This window comes from Labrus mixtus, chromosome 16, assembly GCF_963584025.1.
Source record: "Labrus mixtus chromosome 16, fLabMix1.1, whole genome shotgun sequence".
In the NCBI taxonomy this organism is placed as follows: Eukaryota; Metazoa; Chordata; class Actinopteri; order Labriformes; family Labridae; genus Labrus; species Labrus mixtus.
The window spans coordinates 4,371,365-4,393,570 of record NC_083627.1 but is presented as its reverse complement, the minus strand read 5'-3'; the positions used below and the strand labels follow the sequence as shown (position 1 = coordinate 4,393,570).

General features: G+C 40.6%; 1 protein-coding gene across 1 annotated transcript; it reads right to left on the bottom strand.

Annotated features, from left to right (window-relative positions):
- Positions 1-1,000: 1,000 nt before the first annotated feature.
- On the bottom strand, positions 1,001-20,673 carry LOC132991289 (four and a half LIM domains protein 3-like). The gene is made up of 6 exons (XM_061060001.1): positions 20,485-20,673; positions 8,128-8,306; positions 6,012-6,186; positions 4,388-4,557; positions 2,779-2,965; positions 1,001-1,695 (listed from the first exon to the last, which is right to left on the bottom strand). The coding sequence occupies exons 2-6, from the start codon at positions 8,281-8,283 to the stop codon at positions 1,544-1,546; spliced, it is 840 nt and encodes a 279-aa protein (XP_060915984.1). The 5' UTR covers positions 8,284-8,306; positions 20,485-20,673; the 3' UTR covers positions 1,001-1,543.
- Positions 20,674-22,206: the final 1,533 nt, after the last annotated feature.

Genomic DNA, 22,206 nt, shown 5'->3' with positions numbered 1-22,206 from the left:
CTCCTCCAAGCGGGCGGCCCGGGGTTGAATTCCGACCTGTGGCTCCTTTCCTGCAAGTCTCTGGTTTCCTACTCTATCTACTGTCCTATCAAATAAAGGCGAAAAGCTCCGAAACAAATATTTAATATAAAAAAATAATGAATCAGTAATTCCCACAAAATGTTTGTGTATTTGAAAAAATAATATAATGGGAAAAAGGACAAAAAATTTGAGCGCACAAGAAGCACAAATAGAAGAAAACTGAAAAAAAAAGTAGAAAATGTAAGACCCAAAGTCATGTAGTCTGTTGATTAAAGGACTATAGGTGAAGTTGAGGGCATGGATGATGGTCTAAACATGAAACTCAAAATCTATTTTTGGTTTATTTTTTAACATTGTATTTATATATTTTAATTTCTTGACCCGATTAGGCGTCAAACAGCATGTAAGCGGTATTACCATCAAGACCATAACGATCAAAGTACCTCAGGACTAAACCACTTTCTTTCTTCTTTATCTGCTGGTCTCTCCGTCCCTCCTCCTGACGTGGACACCGGCCTGGCAGAGCCTCCGTACAAACACAATCGGAGCAGAGCAGCACAGAGGTCCCGAACTGTAAATGTTTTTGTAGATGATGTAAGTCACAGTTCAGGAACATTTCGATGGGACCGTCAACAGAAAACCATCGTTCATTCTAAAGAGGTTGTCAAGACAGATTTAGATGATTAAAGCATCACATAATGAAACAATAACTTTCATCTCTTCGATTTACGAAATGAATGAAGATTTGAGCTTGACCTGATTATTTGCTTGCGTGACCTTTGTGACCGTGATGACGCTCGCTTAACAGGTGGTTATGGTTTTAAACTCTTAAACATACTGGAGTAAATCCCACGAAATAAACAGTAAAAGCCGAAGTCAAAGAAAATGAATGAATCTGTTTGCTGCAGGGAATCAGATATTTAAACCGTGTTGATTTAATTTCCTCTGTTAACAACCAGAACAGACAAACAAACTAACCTTTTTGTTTTTTGATATTTTTATTGCATAGATGCCAGTAAAGATGTTTTAAAAAATCACTTTAAAGAAATAGGTTGAGATAAAGCGAGAAGGGTTTGAGGTGAAGGACAGCTTTATACAAAGTTATAGTATTTCATAAGTATAAATACATGTAGCAGGCATAGGTTTAAACATTCAAATGTTGGTCACATCTAGCTGTCATGAAAATATTGTATAAAATGATGCATTAAACCTCCATGAGTGAACAAAAGGTTTAACAGTTTATGTGTAACTTTTCATTAAAGTCTTCAGTCTCAGATGTACAAAACATTAAATAAAGAAAAACAAAGTCGTACAAGTTCAACACACAGGACGTTTCTGCAGAATTTATACAAACATTGTGATGTGCTAAAAGATAACAAGAAGGGAGTTGTAAATACTGATCTTCGTATCAGCTTTTTACGCTGTGACTGAATTAGTAACATCGCAGTGTTCATGTGCAAGAGGAAGGTTTAGAAGTCGGATATTTGCTCGGCGAGGTTGCGGGTGTTGTTTTGAGCGTCGGTCAGTCGTCGCTGTTGCAGTCTGTACACAGGATCTGGTCGCGGTCTGGGAAGAAGCCGGAGCCGACCAGCGACACAGAGCAGCGGGAACACTTGAAGCACGGCTGGTGCCACTGCCGATCCTCGAACGAAACGTACTTCCCATCTCCGAACCCTGTGAGACGCGAGCACAACACGTGAGCGAATAAAGGAGGAATGTTTTACAAGGAGTGGAAAATAGAGTTAATTACAGCCTTACAACATTGAACACGAGACACTAATGAATACAAGATGACATCAGCTTTTAGCAGTGAGAGCATAAAGAACTGGGAGTTATGTCAACCTGCTGGCATCTAGTTTACAGCTGAGCTCAAAAACACCTCATTCAGGTTCTCATTTAACTCTGGTTTATTAGGGTTCTTTGCCAAAACTGAAAACATTGTCAGGTCAGATAGACGATGAAAAGAAGATATTGTTGTACTTGTATTGGTGCTTAGTTTTAGCTTGATATGATTTTCAATTTCAGCATGTGAACTGTTTTGTTTTTTTTTAAGTGAAAGAGGCGTATTAAAGAGGACATATTATTCCACTTTCCCACCTTCTCAAACAGTCCCCCTGTGGTCTAAATGAAACATCTGTGCTGTGCTTTGGTCAAAATATAACATGAATCAAGCACCAGAGGAGGTTTGTGACCCTGTATAAACCAGCTCTCTCTGAACGCTCCGTTTTGGTGTGTGTGTCTCTTTAAATGCAATGAGACCCCCCCCTGAGTTTTCCCGGTAGACATCACTCCTCTGTAGTGATAATAAAAATGGCAGACATGCACAAAAGTTTTGCTCTAGACTGAGGGATGGAGTCCATGGGTGGAGATATCAGGGGAGCGCGTCGTTCAGTGCTACTACTTGTATTTTTATTTTGTCGACATCATCGTTTGATATCAGGGTTTACCGCTCACTACTCGAACTAAGTATTAACCATCGATGCAAACTGAAGATGTTCTGCTGCCACTTGTTCATTCAACTGGTGACATTTGGCCTTTTTTATGAATGGGAATACACTTTAGTTATCTGACTGCCTACACCTGATTGTTCAAGATTACTGGTTTTGTATTTAACTGATTGTGGATAATCGAGAAAGACAGGACTCATGGGGAGAAAACTGGGATGATAAAAGGCAAGAATTCTCTCTGTTGTGTCAACCAACCAAACAAACAAACAAACAATGTTGTCGTAGTGTTTTTTTTGTACTATCCACTGACCTGTGATGGCCGTGTTGCAGCCGGCACACTTTTTGGCGTACAGGCTGCTGAAACACTTGACGCAGTACGGACTGTCTCCCTGCGAGGTGAAGGGCGTCCCGGCCAGCGGAGCTTTGCAGCCCGTGCAGAGAAAACACTCTCTGTGCCACACCTCGTCCTTGTAGGTCACGCCTCCTTTAGTCAGAGCCTGCGGGATACAAAAACAAAACGTTTTCCGTTTAAACGACGATGCTCTGGTTCTAACGGCGAGCAGTCTGGTACCAAGAAGTGCCTGTTGTGATGTCTCTGTTTAGACGTTGTTTAAACAACATATTTGATTTTAATTACTCAGACGACTAAATGAAAACACAAAATCATTAAGAATTTAATTACATTGTGGCATGTATTTCCTAACATTTTGTGGTACACATATTTGTGGGACGCCGAACAGAACATTGGGACGGAGCTCACAAACCACAAACAGGAAAAAAATCATGCAAGTCTTTTATTTATAATGTTTAATTTAAGTAGTTTTTTATCCGATGATGAAACTTTCCTGTGTTGCTTTATCCTTCCACTGAAGTCATTAAAACATTTTGATCATCATTGTCACAAAGTTGATTACTTTTCATTAAAGTTATTGGTGACACAATGACATGGGGAGAATTCAGCCTTCATTGTTTTGCTAAACGCCGAAATGAAAAACGATATCACAGGTATCCCTCGCAACTTACGACAGCGATTCATTCTTAAAATTCCTCAAGCAGGCAACAAACACCAAACAGTCTCTGGTTCAGGCATGGTTCAGTATTTGCTACGTTTTATCTACTCTATGAAATTGCAATGGACATTTTTTCAACTGAATGATTAATTGGAAATTTTCTCCACAGGTTTAAAGTCCTAAATTTAAAAATTAATCTGTATACATTTGTGTTTTTAGCTTCCATCATATTTCCTGTTCAACCAGGATAAGAAGACAGGACATTGAATCTTTAAACGCCAAACACTGGGCGTTAGAAAAACACTAATTTACGTACACTGAAGGGATAGCAGTATCAGTACGAGACAGAAAGATGAAGTCCATGAAGTTGTCCACTGCAAAACGTTTGGCATAACCAGGCGCTGTCAGATTTATTACTTTCATCAAAGTAAATAACTTAGAGTCTGTGGACTCATAACCCTGGAATTCAGGAAACAAAAAATGGTTTTACCCAAGCAGTAACCTCTGGTGTTAAAAAAATGAAGCCAATGGAGAGGTGCATAAACTGCAGTTCTTCAAGTGTCCACTGGAGGCTCGCTCCTAAAACCAGCAGATGCCCATTTGGTTTTCATCTCAATAAGCTAATGACTCCGCCCACCTTAGCTCCACCTCCTTGCCTGATTCGTGATCGGCCTGATGTTAGATGGTGTTTTTCAATTTGGCGACCCCAATCGTTAGGCTTCATAATGCTTCTTCAGAAATCAATGTGTGATGTCACCAATGCTACGTCCATGTTTTATACAGTCTATGGTTTTACAGCTTTTGTGTTTTTTGAAGTATTGAGTCTTTTTTGTTTATTGGGAGGAAATCATGATTGGATTTTTCATCTTGACTTTAATCTTTAACATTGTGATACTAGGCCTGATTTACCTTCTTGCAGTGGTTGCACTGAGGAGCAAAGCGGCCCTCGTAGCACGGCACGCAGTAATAGTTGTTCTGGTCTGGAATGAACGCCTCGGCGCCGATCGACTTCTCGCAGCCGTGACACGCAAAGCAGTCCTCGTGCCATGTGGAGCCGCCGTACTCCAACAACTTTGAACCTGTCAGGAAAAAAAAAGAGAAGGAGAACGGGTTAGGTCTGACTGAAGATATCCTCCACGGGGTTTCCTGCGATCTCTACCCTGTGGTTGTGTAACTTTAAACTTGAATGACATCTGAAAGCGTTCACACGAGTCTTGAGAAAACCAAAAACTATGATTCAGTGTGACAGCTGAACCTGTTCTTTCACAACCATTCAAGAACATCAGATTATATTGCATCTAAACAACCTGACGGGCCGTAATGAACACGGCTGTGATGCATCCTAACAATGCTTCATATTTAGTTTCAACCATCTCCTGTGTGACCTTTTGTCCCCTCATGTCAGACTTGGAGTTTGACACATGTTATCTTAAGGACTGAAAAATGCTTATTTACTGAGTTCCTCTGCAGTTTCTTTGTTTATAGATTTATTTTTGGGCCTTTTATACCTTTATTAGAGAGACAGGACAGTGGATAGAGTCTGGAATCAGAGAGAGAGAGTGGGGAATGACATGAGGCAAAAGAGCAACAGGTCAGATTCAAACCCGGCCTGCCTGCTTTGAACTAACCACTAGGCCGCTGGTTCTTCTGCGTTATCGTCTATGTGGAGGAAAAAGTAGTTATTCCCTGCTGTAATAACTACTATAAGATATTGTTGGTCATATAATGTCTCCACCTTCATCTCCATTTCTTTTTCCACAAGTTGTCTGGTTTCTGTTTTGGTGGTTTTGCATGTTTTTACTACCTTGTATATGTCTCCTAAGTGTGATTTTCATTCAAGCGATTAACAGGTTTCTAACACACCCACACATGTGCTGTAATATTTAGTCACAAGTTTTGTATTTTTGTATTTTTGGGTGGAAGAAAGAAATTAAACTGCACTAAACATTACACGCTCCACTGCAGAGGTTCAACTTAGAAGCCAGAAATACACCCCAGAAACTGGACGTCAGGATTTAATCACCGGCCTTGTTTTACGACTTTCGAGACCTGTAATGCTTGCCCAGAGGGATGACGGTGTTTTCTACTTGAACTTGGCTGCACGAGGGCGACGACGGCAGATTTCTAAAAGGCATTCCAAAGCCGAACAGAAACTAAAAAGAAAAGACTGCTCATTTCAACAGAAGAAGAAGTGGTGAGTGAAATAATCCCACACCACCCACAAAAGGCCCCTGGTCATTTTCAGTCATCCGACACCCCGCCGCTGCACCCGTGTCGTCACACAGCGCCCCGAGCAGAACGTCCCCGCTGAGAGATATTTTCACCGGAGCGAGGAAACAATCATTCTGTCACGTCGAAGCTGTCACGCCCCAGATAACAAAAACTCATTAGCCTCTTTATCCGTGAAAAGACAGGGTGTGAACGTTGTGTCTGTCTGACTGATTACTCAAAGATCTTTTTCCCCGGGGGAGGTGTGTGAACGTTGTGTGTGTGTGTGTGTGTGTGTGAGACAGCCGGTCACTGTTGTTCCTACCTGGCTTGACTATCTTGTCGCAGGCCACACACTTGGAGGAGTACTCGTTGCAGTAGCAGTCGCTGCACACCAGCGCGTCCTCCTGGCTGGTGAAGGGCTCGTCTGCCAGAGAGCGGTCGCAGCGGAAACAACGGAAACAGTGTGCGTGGTAATGCCTGTCCTCGTAGAAGAGCTCCTGGAAAGAGAAGACAGTCACACTGAGCGTTTAAAGATGATTCAACAGTCATGATTTAAGTGTTTTTATTTTGATCTTGTGGGTTTGTTCATGTTAAGAAAACCCAAAAATCAGTGTCATCTGTTAAGAGTGGATAATATAGAAACTCAAGCTGTTAACCTTTGGCTGTAATAAAAACACTTGATAATTATGATGTTATTGTTCCTCACAGAGGGGTTTGCTGCCCCCCCTCCTGCTTGGACGTCTGAGGTCACGGTCAACCAAGGGATTCAGTTTCCTGCACAAGAGCATGTAGGTTTTTTTTTTGGGGATGACTGCAGACATGCAACCCAAAGTTTCCAACTTAAGACAACACCCTGCTTTTTCTCCACACAGGAGAGGCTTAAAGCTTTCTTTAATATTTTCCTTCAGAATCAGAATAACCCACATTGTGAATTCTGTCTAACAGCTGCTTGTGTTCCAGTTCATCTGCAGTTCAAGCAAGCGCTTTGATAAATGGGCTCCATTGAACGATGTTGGGTTGAAAAATCTATTTTTCGAGGCATGGGGTTTTCACAGTAAAAGAAACAACTACAGCGGCGGGACGGGGAAGTATGAGGGATGGATGTTGTTATGTCTTGTGCGGAGGAGGGACGGCCAAAGCAAGCAGGATGATAAATTGCAGCCAATCCCTCACATGGAGTTTATAATTTACAGAACACTGAAGGCCTCATGGCGTCTGTGGGGTGTGTTTCCTTTGGGGATGTGTTTTTCATCTTTAGTCACTAAAGCTTCTGGGCAGCTGGTTTTCCTAAAAAGCAGTCAGACGTTTACTACTTCAGTGGTGGATTAAATACTCAAATCACTGACAGGAGTAAGAGAAGCAAAACTACGATGCACTAAGAGTTTAAGTTCTGCATTTTTTTTTCTCCAAAGTAAAACTACCCATAATAATTCACCTCTAATGGGTCTGTCACAGGATAAATAAAGACATGGTTTCAGTGCATATATGCGGAGCAGGAATCTGTTTGCACAAACGTATACAAGCAGGGAAACACTTTGGGTCGTCTTTGATTCATAAAACAAGAACGACTGCCACATTTTGTCAAATGTTGCAGAACTTAGTGAGACACTATATCGGACCCTCTCCATATGTCACTGATCGGCCATTTCTTGTAGCCAGGTTTTTCAAAATAAAGGTATATTTCTACACTTCCAGTGAGCTAAGGTTTGAGTGCATATAATCTTGGAGAGTTGAACGTAAAGGAATAAATCAGATCTCTTAGAGAGCTAAAACACAAATAAATTGGCCTTGCTTATAATGTAACTTCCAGATGAAGGTTCACTGTTTTTTTATGTTTTAAATCATGTTCATGTTCTATCTTAACAAGACAATGGAGGAAGTCATCTTGGACTATGGGGAAATGTGGCATTTAAAAAAATATATATATTTGTTTTGGGGCTTTTATGCCTTTATTGTAGAGATAGGACAGCGGCTAGAGACCAAAATCAGGGACAGAGAGAGCGGGGAAGGACATGCGGTAAAGAGGTCAAAGGTCAGATTTGAACCCAGGCCGCCAGCTTCGACGACTATAGCCTGTGTACATGGGGCGCGCTCCCTAACCACTCAGCCACTGGTGCACCTGTGATTGACATTTTTTCTTTTTTTAATAGTTAAATTGATCAAATAACTTTTACATTACCTATGAAAGCAGGCAGAGAATCAACTGGTTGATGGAAAAGGAAAGCATTAGACGCAGCTCTTCCTTATAAATCTCATATTTTGGATAGAAAATCATAAAATGTTTCTTAATTGCGGCTGTAAAATTTGGTATAATTTGGTGTAGTTTGGTATAAAGTACTTCTTCTCCTCTAAAATGTTAAACCATACTAGAAAAATACCCTTAATTAAAGTACAGATATTTTAAAAATACTTTCAAATATTGTACAAGCTGAGCTCACCTTTGCATTGTGACCAATGATTTCTTTACATTCCTGGCAGGTGTTGGCGTACATGCGGTCGTAGCACGGGATGCAGTGAGGCTTCTCCTCCACCTGGATGTATTTGCGTCCACACAGGGACTCCTTGCAGTTCTTGCAGTCCATTTGGTCACTCATGATGTCTCTCTCTGACTGACCTCCTGTGGAAAGGAGAAGACACAGGCACAGTTTAGCATTCACTATCAGCAAGAAGAAGGCCGAGCAGGAAGGAGGAGGAGGGAGATAAGTAAGACACAGAGAAAAAGCAGATAGAAGGGAGGTTACAGTTTTTGGATAAACAGCTGGGAAGTTAATCACAGCGAGAGAGACAAAAGGGGGAAGGAAAACAACTTATAAACACTTAAGCGATCTCTTTAAGGTATCAAAAGACACTTTGTACAAAAGGTTAAAAACATCCAGTAACATGAAAATGATTTAAGGCACATGGCAGGAAAATGACTTTCAATCAAACACTCTCAGCAGAGATTTGATTTAGGCTACTTCTTAAACAAAGACAAATCTTGGAAATCACTACATTGGCTCCCTCCCTTGGACTTTTTCCTGGAGTGTAGGAGCAGGTAAGTGGAACAGAGGGAGTGTACTTCTGGAAGGCAGTCAGATGGATTCTGAGGGCCTGTTTGTGTCTGGCTTTTTGAGGGAGGAAAAATGCTGTGAAATGTGGAGCAGGGAGCATTTAAGTAACATTAACGTCCCTTCAGAGTGGCCTAATGTGTAAAAAGATGCGATGGAAGTGATCTCCAGGGTACCCTTTCCAGTGTAGGAAACATACTGACGTCCCTAGGCTGCCCCTCCAATGGAGAAAAAACTTGATCAGTATCCCTCTTAAGTGGCCTGGTATGAGAGGAAATGCAAAACAGTTCCCTCCAGGGTGCACTTCTATTGAAGAAAACATTACGAAAGGCCTAATTTGGTACCCGTCCTTTGAAGTAAACTTGATGAAAAGCTCTCTAGGGATCACTTCAAATCAGGAAAACTTGCCAAATAGGTTGCCTTTCCTGTGGATGAAATGTTGAGACATATTCCTTCGGGTTCCCTTTCAATGGAAAAAATGTGATAGGCTGCCCTACACAGGGTTCATATTTAAAAGGAAAAAACTTGACAAAATGCCTCCTACGTTTGCCAGTTGGCAAGAAAATGAAATTAAGTGCCTGCTTGGGTCCACTTCCAATGAGTCAATGAAAACGAGTGGTTCCAGGCTGCACCTATGGTTGAATGAATGTATTGGGTACAAAAACTGCTGGTCAAAGTCAAAGTCAAGTCAAAGTCAACTTTATTGTCAATTTCAAAATATGCCAGACATACAGTGGAATCGAAATTGCGTTTGTCTCCGTCCCACGGTGCAATACAACCAAAATAAGGTAAAATAGATCAAATAAAATGAGGTAAAATAAGATAAATAATATTTACAGTAATAAATTCTAAATTGTGCAAAGGTACAAAACAAAATGGTAAATAAAATAAAATAAAATGTAAAGAAAAAGTAAACTTGTGCAATGTGCAGTAAACTGAGTGTACTTTTGAATAGTTAGCTTCAGAGTTATTAGTCCAGAGTTCTGTAAACTTGTGCAATGTGCAGTAAATGTGCAGTGTGTTGAAATTGAATATTTACATTTAAATCGTAGTTTCCTGATTCAAATATAATTTCATTCTTGCAGGGTACGAGCAGTTACATGAGAAATGCCATTAAACATTTTTGCACGTTGGATGGGTGGAGACAGGCTTTATGTTTGAAGAGAATAGGGCTGTTTTGATGATGAGATTAACCTCTCGTTTGAAAGAGATGATCTTGTCTAGAATCACTCCAAGGTCGTGAGTGAATCTTTAGGCAGAAGTTGGTTATAACGAGGGCTTTGGGACCTTTGATGATCGTATTGGATTTGTGAGAGTCAAGTTTGAGGGATTGTTGAGTTGCAGTGTTGATTAATTTTTTAGGGGATGCAGAGCTGGACATCATCAGCATAGAATAAGAAGAGAAGACCTAATGACAGATTATTTTATAAAGTGAAAGAATACAAAGAAAAGGAATAAGAGAGGACCAAGCAGTGAACCCTGAGGAACACCTAGCAACAGAGGAGTCTATGAGCTTTTAATACTAATTAGTTTTTTCTGTCTGTAAGATATAAATTAGCCAGGACAAGGAAGAGCTAGTGAAGTAGTGGGTAATTTAGGACAAATGGTCACTAAATAACTGTTAGAGAGATGATATTGTTGGTGACTTTGAAAAAGATTAACCCACAACTTGCAAGGAAGGGAGATGATTTACATCATATTGCAATTAAAGTTTAAATATTGTTCAATGTTCCAAATGTTCCACAATTAGAAAGCTGTCACTGCAGGAAGAGAAAGGGCTAAGTGAACACTAACTTTAAAGAGTCATGGCTGATTTATCAAAGATCAGTCCAGTAATGATATAACTGCTTCTCCTGTTACACCATTGCTCACTAATAAAGGAAAGCCTGGTGACGTCTGGCTCTCCCTCCCCCTCATTCTTGTAAGAAACCTCCTGTGGCGGTTTGGCATCGAGAAAGAACGACCAAACAATATTAATTGTTGGGAGCTGAAGTGAAACAGTGTTCTCCATTTCAAAGGCTCTCGAGGGCTTTTTCATCTTTGTTTGGCCTGACTTTAAAGGGAAATACCAATCATTTATCAAGTTTATTCCCTTTGTTAACTTTCAACTTGCAACCTTCTCCTGTTATTAGCAACAACTTTTCATTTTAATATCTGCAACTTTAGCTATTTCTTGGCATTGTGCTGTTTCTGAACATCTGTTAATGTTTCATATAGATGATTGTAGGAATGCTCAGAAAATTTAAAAGGCTTCTCCAAAGTGCGTTACCTTTAACTTCTGAATGATTAGGCAGAGAAATATTGGGTTTTCTTCTTTAAAATCGATTTTTAAAAAACGACCCTAAGCTATAAGCAAAACATCAACCACATCACTTTTCAGTAACTTGTTCTGTAGCAGAAAACTTTCACTGGAAAGATTTGTCTTATAACGATCTTCTGATGGGGTTGTGCGTGTGACCCAAATCTCAAATCCCTCATTTTGTTGCTTTTTATGTCCTGCGTTCCTTTCATTCTGCTGAACACAATCCCACAGGGGAAATGGGGCTGATCTTCAAAACATATCTCTAGTTATACTCCAGGCTTGTCTTTTTCATCGATTCGACTGAGATGCCACATGAATAGTGAATTTCTACTCTTCAGTGACCCTAAAAGTCCTCTCAAGAGAAGAAGGAGGAGATTTTGAATAAACTGACTCATCAAATGAGATGCTCTTGGTTGCATCTGCTGAATATTTTGTGGCCCTTTAGGACTGTAATGGGCAGCCACATGCCAACAAGAAAGAAATAAGAACATAAGAATGCATAAACAACAGGGTCCACATTGACAATAATGAGCTAACATGGTTTATTTTTTATATGTCAGAGACAATGTGTCTAGTTTAAAACTGCATTTGGAAAGTTTATTTATAGAACTTTTGTTTCAACAGGTTTTTCATTGACAATATTTCATTGTGTAATCATAACCTGCTTCACACTAAAATATGGTTATTGTAATGCTACATATAGTTATATATATATTATACAGCTTATGTATCATCACTTTAAAGCCAAGATGATCCCACATTTTAATTGGATCAGTGGAAAACTTTTGATCAAATAAAATGTCGAAAAAGTCAAAACTAATGGCCGGATTTACGAAAAAGGATTGCTCAGTTTTTGTGTCTGCTAAACGTTTAAATGACAGTCTATATCACAAAACACACACAAAGGGTTAAATGCATATACTGTAAATTGCACTGCAGAGCAAATGTCATCTTTCTGCACCGGTGCTGTTTGTGCCTATTTAAATGAGCCATTATGCAGACACAGAGAAAGATTTCCACCTTTCTATGCAATTTCAAAAAGCCTATAATTCTCACTAACTACTATGCACACACAGTTAAGAGTGAAAACATAACTGTCTGCTGAGAGTTGGTGGTAACTGCGCCGCAGTATTTCTAAAAGATTTCACACAGCTTTCCAGGGATCAGAAAAACACATCAGCCTCTGTATGTCTTTAAAATAAGTTATCGGTATATAAGGTCTGGAACTATTACTTTGAACTTACTATTATTAACATAACCAGGAGTTAAATCAGGCTGTCACTGACTCGACTCTTAATCCGAATGCAGAGACAGTGTGAAGCCTTTACATGGATGCCAGTGTTGCTTTGTCTTTGAGTTGCCTGTATACTTGCTCCATTCTGGGAGGAAGCTTTGTTTCAAATGGTGACAGTCGTATTACATTTTTCCAGGCTGGCCTTAAAATAAACTTGACAAAGGTTCCCCGCCCTCCGAACTCATCATCTTGGACAAAATTGTGCTCCGTCAGCGTGAGAGCTCAGCTATAAGCTTTTCTCCACATTCACACCCAAGACAAGAGCAAACTGCACGAAGGACACCTTTTTTAGTCATTTGTGCACCCTGAATATTATTACTGCTTTGCGCTTTGTGAATTAAACCTCGAGGAGGAGCAGATAGCATCGGGAAATCATGTGCAATTTTTGAGCTATTGGCGCCGCGGCCGCAATCCATTCTTAGAGAATCAGGCCCTAAATTTAGTCCAAAGAAGCTTTGTGTTTCTTCCCTCTTAGATTTGATCCGACTTGATACTGCTTGATGATTAGAGGAAGCACAGGTGGAAAAAAGGGCTGGGCATACAGGCAGTAACATTACCCAACCATTATTAGTGAACACAGTGAGGCTTAGCAGAGCGCAGCAGCAAAAGGGAAATGAGCGAGGAAATGAAGTGTGGGAGGTTAAAATACTCTCCTGTGGATCTGTTAAGACTGGGCAGGCTGGGTTTAGACAGATATAGACATCGTGGGTAAAGATTATGGATAAGGAAAGGCCTCTGGAGTTTGGGTTATGTGCTCATGCTCAGGATCACAACTCCATGAGCATTTCCAAGGGGCAGACAGGGAAATATTTCACTTGGAAAAAGGTCATTGTTTATAATTTCCAACCCCCTATTTTTGGGCTCAGAATGACTTTGACATGTTTCTTTAATGTCAAAAAAAAAGGAGGCGGGTTCAGCAAAGTGCAGCAGAGAAATCGTGTGGCTTTTGAAATCTCCCAAAGGGATCGAGGAATGAGCTCAGACCCCCTCCTGCTCCTGTACTCAAAGGTTGGAGACGTCACATGGCTTGGTCAAAAATGACGAGAGGACTAAGGGGTCAGTGCGATCTAATGAGTGGCAGTTGTTTTTCCTGGAGGAACCTTTTTTGGTAAGAAATAACCATCGCTCTTCGTGGAGAGATATCGGGCTTCACGCTTTGTGGCCTATCTGGTCTGTTAAGGAGTCGTCTTGAAATTGTAGTTTACATTTCTAAAGTCTGGATGCCATCAAACATTTTCTTTCTAATAACCAATGATGCAGCACTTTCAGGTTAAACATACAAGAATAAACAGTCTGCGCTCAGTAATGCCTTGAGGCCGAGACAGAAACTCCTTCTACTCCCAAGACTTTTCCCCCCCTTTAATATCAGCACAACACTGAGGACACCCCTGATACATCCCTCCCTGCAGATAACACCACTTCCTCTTCAAGGGGCATCCAGCTAGGTCAACAAAACACGGAGCAAAACCAAACTGAAACTTCACATCCTCGTTCTGTTTTCTGTCAGATTCCTTGTCTGAACGGGGAAATCAGCCAAACTTCCCTTTCTAAATCGTCTAACGGGGGTTCGAGTTTCTATTCCTGTCCGTCCATGTCTGCGATGAATGCAGTGATAGAACAATGGTTTTCCTTCCGCTCATAGTCTTCCTAGTTTTCGAGTTTTATGTCCGTCTTCCTGAGCCCTAACATCTGTGGACACATTCTGTGGTCTCCAGCTGTTGTCTGTCATCAAGCTCTCCTTTAGGCGTCCAGCTGGGAGTTCTTACGGGACTCCTGCCAAACCCACAGCAATGACTAATTAAAATCCGTCACTGTTAAAAATCAACGTTTTATAGCTCCCAGTAGACGGTCCATTGGAACTTAATAGCCAGCTGCACAATAGGCAAATACAGCGAGACGCATACTGTAAGAAAAGAGCCAAGCAATGGTTAGCTTAGCTTAGCTTAGCTTGCCCAAAGCCACCGAAAACCTTGAAGCTTACGTATTATATTTCCCATTTCATTTATTCAAAACTGAAATATAAAAATGGTGGAAATGGTTTATTTTGTTTTGTTTTGGCTCCTGTTAGAGAGAGATACCAACAAGGGAACAGGGAACCTAAACAAGGAACAACATGTTGATCTCTGTGAATCAGTCGCTGTTTGTCCTTCTGTTTATTTCTTTTGACCTTTGCTCGTCAACAGGCCAGAGTCCGCCACATCATTATCTGCATCAGTAGATCTCGCTTTAAGGTTATTACTGACGTCTGCTATAAGCATCCCTTCATTCGACCTTCACACCATCCAGACCGTCTGACATTTATAGTCCATAAAACTGACTCATGGAGTCACACCTTGTTTAGGAGGCGTTCACTACAGGTGTCCTCTTGGTCTGCAGCCAGGAATACTTGTCACCCCTGTTCTCTTCATTTGGAGACAATAAACCAAACAGTCATCCATCCTGTCTGAACTATCTAAACACTCTTCACCTTGATGAATGGACATGCTGGATGTTTCACTGAAACGCTGTGCGGCGTCCCACTGAGAGATGTACTGGAGTCTGACCTCTTTGTAGTGTTAGCCAAATGGCGACTGTCTCCAAGGATCAGCCACCAGGCCTTCTGTTTTTTGTCCCTTCATGGTTTGCTGCCGTCAGTTCACTCCACGACAACCTGACACTTTCTGAAGACCGCAGGCAGGGAGCCGTGAGAGCTGCTGCTGCGCGGGGGGGGGGGGCTTGTGTTTATTTTCCCCCCGTGCAGGAATCTAGACTGTGCCTGAGGTTTACAAACCAGATTATTCACTGTCACACATAATAAAGTCCAGTGTAAATATGTGAGAAAGTGCTAAATCTGTCACAACCATGAAATGCCATTTCATGCTTAGGAAAACAGCCTCTGCGCCTTTTAGGGGGTGATGTTATTACACCTGAAACGGAGCTTTACAACCTCTGGCCTGTTTCAAAAAAAGACTGTTTTGACTGTTTCCATATTCCTATATTGCTCAAAGTACAATCCCTTCTTTTCTCCTTTACTGTAACACCTACCAGACACTGATCGGGTCGTTAAAATAGGAAAGCAACTCACGTAAAGGTTTTTTTGTTCAAGTTGAAGTATTTTCACAGATTATAAAGATGTGGTAACGTATTTATTTTTAATAATTCAAGTTACGATAGGTAGATGGAGGTGATGTTTTGTATCTGATAACCAGTGAGAAATAGATGTGATCTTTCTTTTTTCTTTCTTTCTATTATACTGTGACTATTACTAATTACACATAGAATTGAAATAGAAGAAACACTGTCCTTATCGTGTTGGATTTTTTTTTTTATTGTCAGGAGTGTATGTGTGAAAGGGTCTCAAGATAACTGTCTCAAGATAGCCCTATGGGTCGCCTTATAGGAGTTTTAACAGAAGGATTTTATTGCATTTATGTCATTTTTGTCTTCTGTATTTGGGAGCATTCATGTTTTGTTTTAAAGTGTCTATCTCCACTTCAAACCTTGAAGATTCAATAACGCATTAGAGCCACTTTTTCAGTGTTTTGGAATTGTTTGTGTGCAAGAAAACTCAGATTTTTAAATGACTGCGTTTGTTGTATTAGTGTTAATAATGTGTTCCCAGTCTTTGCTGAAACCTCCAGTTATTTTCAGATACTAACAGTTTCATTTGGCCTTTTTGAAATGGTGCACGAGTAGAACCTTACAGGTCAGCTCGCCTGGCTGTAGGCTGTCTTTTTCTTTCTCTCAGTTATTAAGCTTTCCATCACTGCTTTCTCTTTAGCTGGTTCACACCTTTCCCCCAGACTGTGTGTCCATTCAGTTCAAACAGGAAAGTGAGTAACCAAGTTCTTTTGTTAATTACCACCCCTCTTTACAGTTTTTCCCCCCTCCCTCTGAAATGGATTAGGGCACTTCAATGGCCTCTGACTCTCAGCACAGTCCTCATATTGTGTGTCTCCTGGGTTACATAACCTGGATTTGACGAGATGAATAAGAATAATTGATGGCGACACAATATGGCAACGGTGGAGCCCTGCAGCATTGGAGGAAAAAATGACACCCTCATTATTGCAGCTATAAAGTGTTGCAGAAAAAAAACAGAAACAACAAGGCTGGTCTCTTATGGCCGTCAGATGACTGCACTCCCTTTCATCCCGCAGTACAAAGACGCTCAATGTGCTGTGGCTTCCTGCAGATCACAAGGCCTGCACGCACACAAATCAAAATGAACACACATTGTGTGTTTGTTGTTGTTGCTGATTAAAGATCTCATCAGGGCGAAGAGCTGCTTCAAACAGTTTCTCAAGGAAATCCTTTTGAGAGAATCTGTTCAGCTAATATCTCTGCTTTATGTATTTAAAGTATCAAATCATCAGTGTCGTTACGCAATACTGACAATAACAGTAAAATGACAGCCAATGGAGAGGCCCGCCTCAGTTGTAAGCGATCATTTGTGTGTATTTTCAGGATTTACAGCTGAAAAAGTTCACTGCCATTAATAAATAAGTAAATATGTCGAAATTGGTCGACATATTTGCAGATTAGTTTACGCGTTTACCACCATAATAGCTCAATAACTGTCATATTTGTCCAACAACGCGTGATGAAAATGCTTTTTAGTCATAAATGTCTGACTTTATTTACAAAAGTTTAAAAGAAAACAAGGCACATTTTGTTTCTGGTTAAATACTTCAATGGGATGAACCCCGTAACCTCGATAAGTTAACTCATACTGTATCACACTTCACTGTATATCAATGACACATAACTCTGTAAAAGTCGACCTATAACATCAGGGAATAAGACACCTCAGCAGACAGAGGGCACGTCTGGCTTTGTTTTACGAGTCTCCAGCTGGCTGTCTGTTTATCCAATGAGACGGCGACAGCTGCAGTTTCACCTCCGAGGCTGACGAGTAAACCGACAAACAATCTGAGTCAGACAACAAGTAAACAAGTCACCACCGCGTCATGTCTTCATCTCGCAGTAAGCTGCAACGGCGGATCCAAAACTATCGCTCAGGGACCTAAAGTGAAGACGTTTTCTTTTTTGACTTTACTTTTAAATGATTTATTTCTTGCCTCTTTAAATGTGAATTCCCACGACAAGGAAACTCGACCAAACTCTGAGACCTCCAGCAAGTTTGGTCATAAGCTGCTATAGGCTTCAACGATGTTTCATGGTCTTCCCTCGGGGTTTGACTTTACACATTCGTCACATTAAGTTTGGAAATTCAGTCAAATTGTAGTCAATTTTTTTTTTTAAACTGTGAGAGGAGAAAAATCTGATCTGGAAAAAAAAAGTGTCAAGCTCAATTTCACACACATTTGATCTTCATATTTGTAACTTCATGCTACATTTGGGTCACGATACACATTTTTGTACGTTTGGCTGACTGATGATGTCATTCAGTAAGCAGGCGTTTAGTTGGATGAAGTTTAAAATGAAAACTTCTTCTACAGAAATGCTTTAGACAAAGTCTGGAATCAGTAGATTTGTCTCCCTAAGGATCCTGAATGTGTGTCAAAAAACAGTTTTCTTAAATATGTTCTGGACTGACGAGTAGACTCTCTCACACACACACACACACACACACACACACACACACACACACACGCACACACACACACACAGTGTTTAAAGCATCTTCATCTCAGAGAACGACGAGGGGAAACAACGGAAGTGGAGAGAAAGATCAAACGGTTTGTAATCAAGTGGTCGTGGAGTCTCTTAAAATAAGTGGGCCTCTCGTCAGTGAAGTTACTTTTGGCAGAGATGTTTGTTGCACTTGGATTGTGCTCGCAGGCCGTCGCAAATAGACAGCCGGCCATGATCGCCGACTGTTATCCAAAGCAAACACACGAGTAAACATATTTTCCCATCGGCTTCCAGCTGGCATTGGACGGTTCAAGACCTGGGTGTTAATGGTGACAAACGTTTGTTTTCTGAGCGACTGGGGCCGGCCGTCTCTACTAAATGTTAGCTGCCCGGTTTGTTTTGACTTCTGATTCTGAGCTTTAACTTTGGATGAACGAAGAACGGCTGAGAACAAGAGAAGGAAAGAACCACAGGTAGAAAATGTTAAATCCTTCTGAAATGATCGATGGATGATGTTTGAGAACTGGCGATCCGGATGTAAACTTGGGGATGGCGCTGTAGGGCGTTTAGTTGCAAATCTGGATCATCGTCTGACTCATTAAAGGAGCAGTTGATATTTCAGCTAATGTTTAAATCTACCTTGTTTTCCAGAGTTTGATAGGCTACCCTTTGCATGCTGTTCAGATAAAAATGAAGCTAGGCTTATCGGCCGGTTAGCTTAGCTCAGAAGAAGCCTTTCGGTGGAGAGGTGAAAAAGTCCAGTTGCCTTTGGATCGAGCTTTCAATACAGGTTTGTTACCATTGAGCGAAACTATTTTTCTTTACCTTCATGCTAGCTAGCTCAGCCTCCAGCGACGTATTTCATAAATCTGCCATCAAGCTTGTTGTCTTAATCTCAGCGAAGAGACCAAATCAACGTGTTTCCTCAAATGTCAAACGACTCCTTTGAAACTCTTCCCAGGCTTTACAGCGGAAATGGGAAATGGGAAATGGAAAAGACAGTGGTGTGAATGAGACTGACTCATGATGAGAGCGTCTGTCGTCTATGACCACTAGTCCCTCGACAATCCAGCATCATCTCCCTCTATCGTCTATTTTTTTTTGTTTCTTTCTGTAGCTAACTTGTCCTCAGTTATTGTGCACTGGCTGACTGGGCCAACCTTCGCCCAACGCAAGAATTTCAAAAGGAATGTGACCGTGGTCAAAACGTGGCAGGATCGTGTGGTCGCAACTCTGAGAAGAAGAAGAAGAAGAAGAAGAAGAAGAAAAGTCTTTTTTTTCCGCCCTCTGTTTTCTAAAAAAAGACTAAAACGAGGAATTCCTCTTTTTTTTTTAGTGCCACACACACAAACACAGAGTCACATTTCTTTAGGTGCTGCGTGCAACCAGAGCCGGAGTGTTACAATGAATCTATTAAATTCACCCAAAGGGATCAGAGCGTGATGATGGTGGTGAGGGGACGGCGTGCGGTGATGGAAACTATGAGGTGCTGGAGGGGGTTTGGGGGGGGGGGGGGGGGGGTTTGCTGAGTCTCCAGAAGAAAATTTGTAATCTGAAACATGACATCACTCCAACAGAAGAGGACTGAATGGTTTGTTAACAAGCCGTTAAAAGCACAACTGATTCAGCTTTTATTCTCCTGACACAGAACCTTCATTTTCTTGCATCCATTTCATTCAGAAACACAATAAAGCGGAGGATTGTTTCTTCAAAGGTCTCCTTGTTCCTCTCCTCATAAAATCCTACTTGAAAAAAAAAATGGTTCTGCAGCACTTATTCACGGTATCAGTTACCTCACTTATAGGACCCTGTCCAGGCCCCCAACCCCCAATAACATCCACTATATCCTCGCTCTGAAGAAAGAACATCCTTTTTGGAACATCCTGGATGTGGGAGGTCAAATATGCAGCCTTGATAATGTGCAGATATTTCATGATTAGGAGGATAATTCGTTTAATGTTGTTTGTTAACTTTCTGATGGATACTCATATTATTGATTTATAACTTTCTATGGCTTTAAATGTTATTTATAAGTCATATAAAGGAACAAACTTTGGATTGCACAGCTGAGAAAACCCCTGCAGGCAGGTGTTTCACTTGCAAAAATCAACACAAAAGAATTCTGTAGTGAGTTTAAATATGATATTAACTCAACCAGGACGCGTTCAATGCAGCACATTTTATCAACCAGCGTGCCATTACATTCATTCTCCTGTGAAAGTTACTCAACTAACAGCTTAAATAAATGATTCTCCCTTTGCTAAATCTTAGTATTATTTCACCTTCTCATAGAAAGTGGTACAGTTATTTTTAAAGCCTTCTCGTGTTGACTAAAAAACGTGAGTAAAAGTTATTAAAACGTCATTTGATGCGTCAATTACGCTCACGTTTTGGCACCAGGTTGCTTCAGGTGAGGAGCTGTGCATGCCTCAGTGGAACAGGCAAAAACGGCTTCAGGACTTTGACCCTCTATGCAAACTCATGTTAACACACTTTGAATAGCATACATCTATAAATCATTGTTTTACAGACAGTAGAAACCTTAAGTCGTGCAGTTTGTCGTATTTAAACGTACCTCTCTTTGCGCATCCGCAGCCTGTGGAGATGCTCTCAGGAGTCTCCCTCTCTCTCTCTCTCTCTCTCTCTCTGCAGGATCTGGACACTCTGCTCTGGTTTCTAGTATGACAGATAATTAAATCCTCCGTGGACTCCTGCGAGCTGAGAGTAAGTGACGAGTTTCCACTGACTGAAGCATGTGTGTGTCTGGTGCGTAAAAACCAAACTATTCCTCCAAACTCCGCCCACTTCTCTCCCTCAGCCCTGTCTCTCCACTCCCTCTGACTGTCTCTCTTTCACCTTGTGGGGAGTTCAAGCACACATAAGGTAGAGTCAGTGTGTTTCTTGGATGTAATTGAATATTTTAAATATATAGTAGGGTTTTTTTTTTTTAGTTTCCAGCTGCTGATTCAAACCACTTTATTATCTCTCCAAGCGGAAAGTTCCAACGATAATCTCTCTATAGGATGTATGATACTGAAATGTCCTCTGCAGCCTTTTTTTTAACACAAGTGAAGCTTTTTGAGGACTTTGTCATTTTGCATGACTGAAATGTAATCCATCCCTTCTGATATTTGTTGAAAATGTTGATTTAAAGAGTCAACCTGAGGAAGAATGGGCAACAATATGGCATCCACTTTTGAATCAATATGGAGATATCAACGGAAATGTACAAGTCCATATACATGGAGGGAGTTTTATTGGAAAATATGATGACAAGGTACTTTATTACAACCTCTCAGAAGGGATAATAAACTCCTTGTTTGTGGGAGAAACTGTGGAAACCAAAATGAAAAGCTTTACCTTATATTCTGGGATTGTTCTGCATATTATCAAAGACCACTGGAAATAGTTCATACATGAATTTTCAAATGTGAAATTACCTTTTGACTGTAAGAGTCAGGATATGTAACTCAAAATGGAAAATAGATAAATACTTCATGAATGTCCTGCTGAAGGCCCAACTTTTTATACATGGATGGAAATGACAACGACATCTTCAAAATGGAAATAATAACTACACGTGTCTCAAGAAATGGAACAATACACTTCATTTAGGGGAAAATGGATTAACGATGTACCTCCATGTGTGTCTACTTTTAGTTTAATGAATACATGTGTTGAGAAAACATGATCCTTCCCTACCTGTGCATATTGTTTTGTACGCTTTTAGTTGTTTACCCGCCCTATAAATAAACACCTCTCATCAGAAATAAGATGTCGGATATGTAAGTGGGTGAGATGCAGTTCAAGATTTCAAAAAAGTGGAGGAAACCGTAAGATCCAAAAAATATCAGTATAAATAATCCAGATCCAGATTGGAAAAATATATAAAATGTCTTTAATTCATCGGGCTAAAAACATAAAACATATCAGCTTGTGCCTTCTTCAGGGTGCAGAGACACTCTGACACCTGGATCATTTAAACAGATGTTTTTTGTTCCCCCACTCTTCCTCCTGTTTTCTCTCTTTTTTATACAAATTAAGATGTTTGCCAAGCGTCAATAAAAATAAAACTGAGACAAAAAGTCGATTTAATTTGATTCCATAAAAGTTGACTGAAATTCCCCACTACAGGATTTGCACAATAAGTGTTTTTGTAACATGTTTATGAACACCTACACACATCACCTGTGTGTGACACGGTTAATAAAAAGGATTCAACTATGTCCTGAGAGTATATTACACTTTACTTGTCATCATCGTCACACATCATTTGAAGGCTCACTGAACTCTTGAC

What these genes read in the sequence shown, in the direction of transcription:
- LOC132991289 (XM_061060001.1), bottom strand. Translation starts at nt 8,283, where the DNA reads ATGAGTGACCAAATGGACTGCAAGAACTGCAAGGAGTCCCTGTGTGGA. An exon ending in CGACAAGATAGTCAAGCCAG is followed by an intron (nt 4,558 to 6,011) that starts GTAGGAACAACA and finishes TTTTCCTGACAG; the next exon opens with GTTCAAAGTTGTTGGAGTAC. An exon ending in CTGCAACACGGCCATCACAG is followed by an intron (nt 1,696 to 2,778) that starts GTCAGTGGATAG and finishes CGCGTCTCACAG; the next exon opens with GGTTCGGAGATGGGAAGTAC.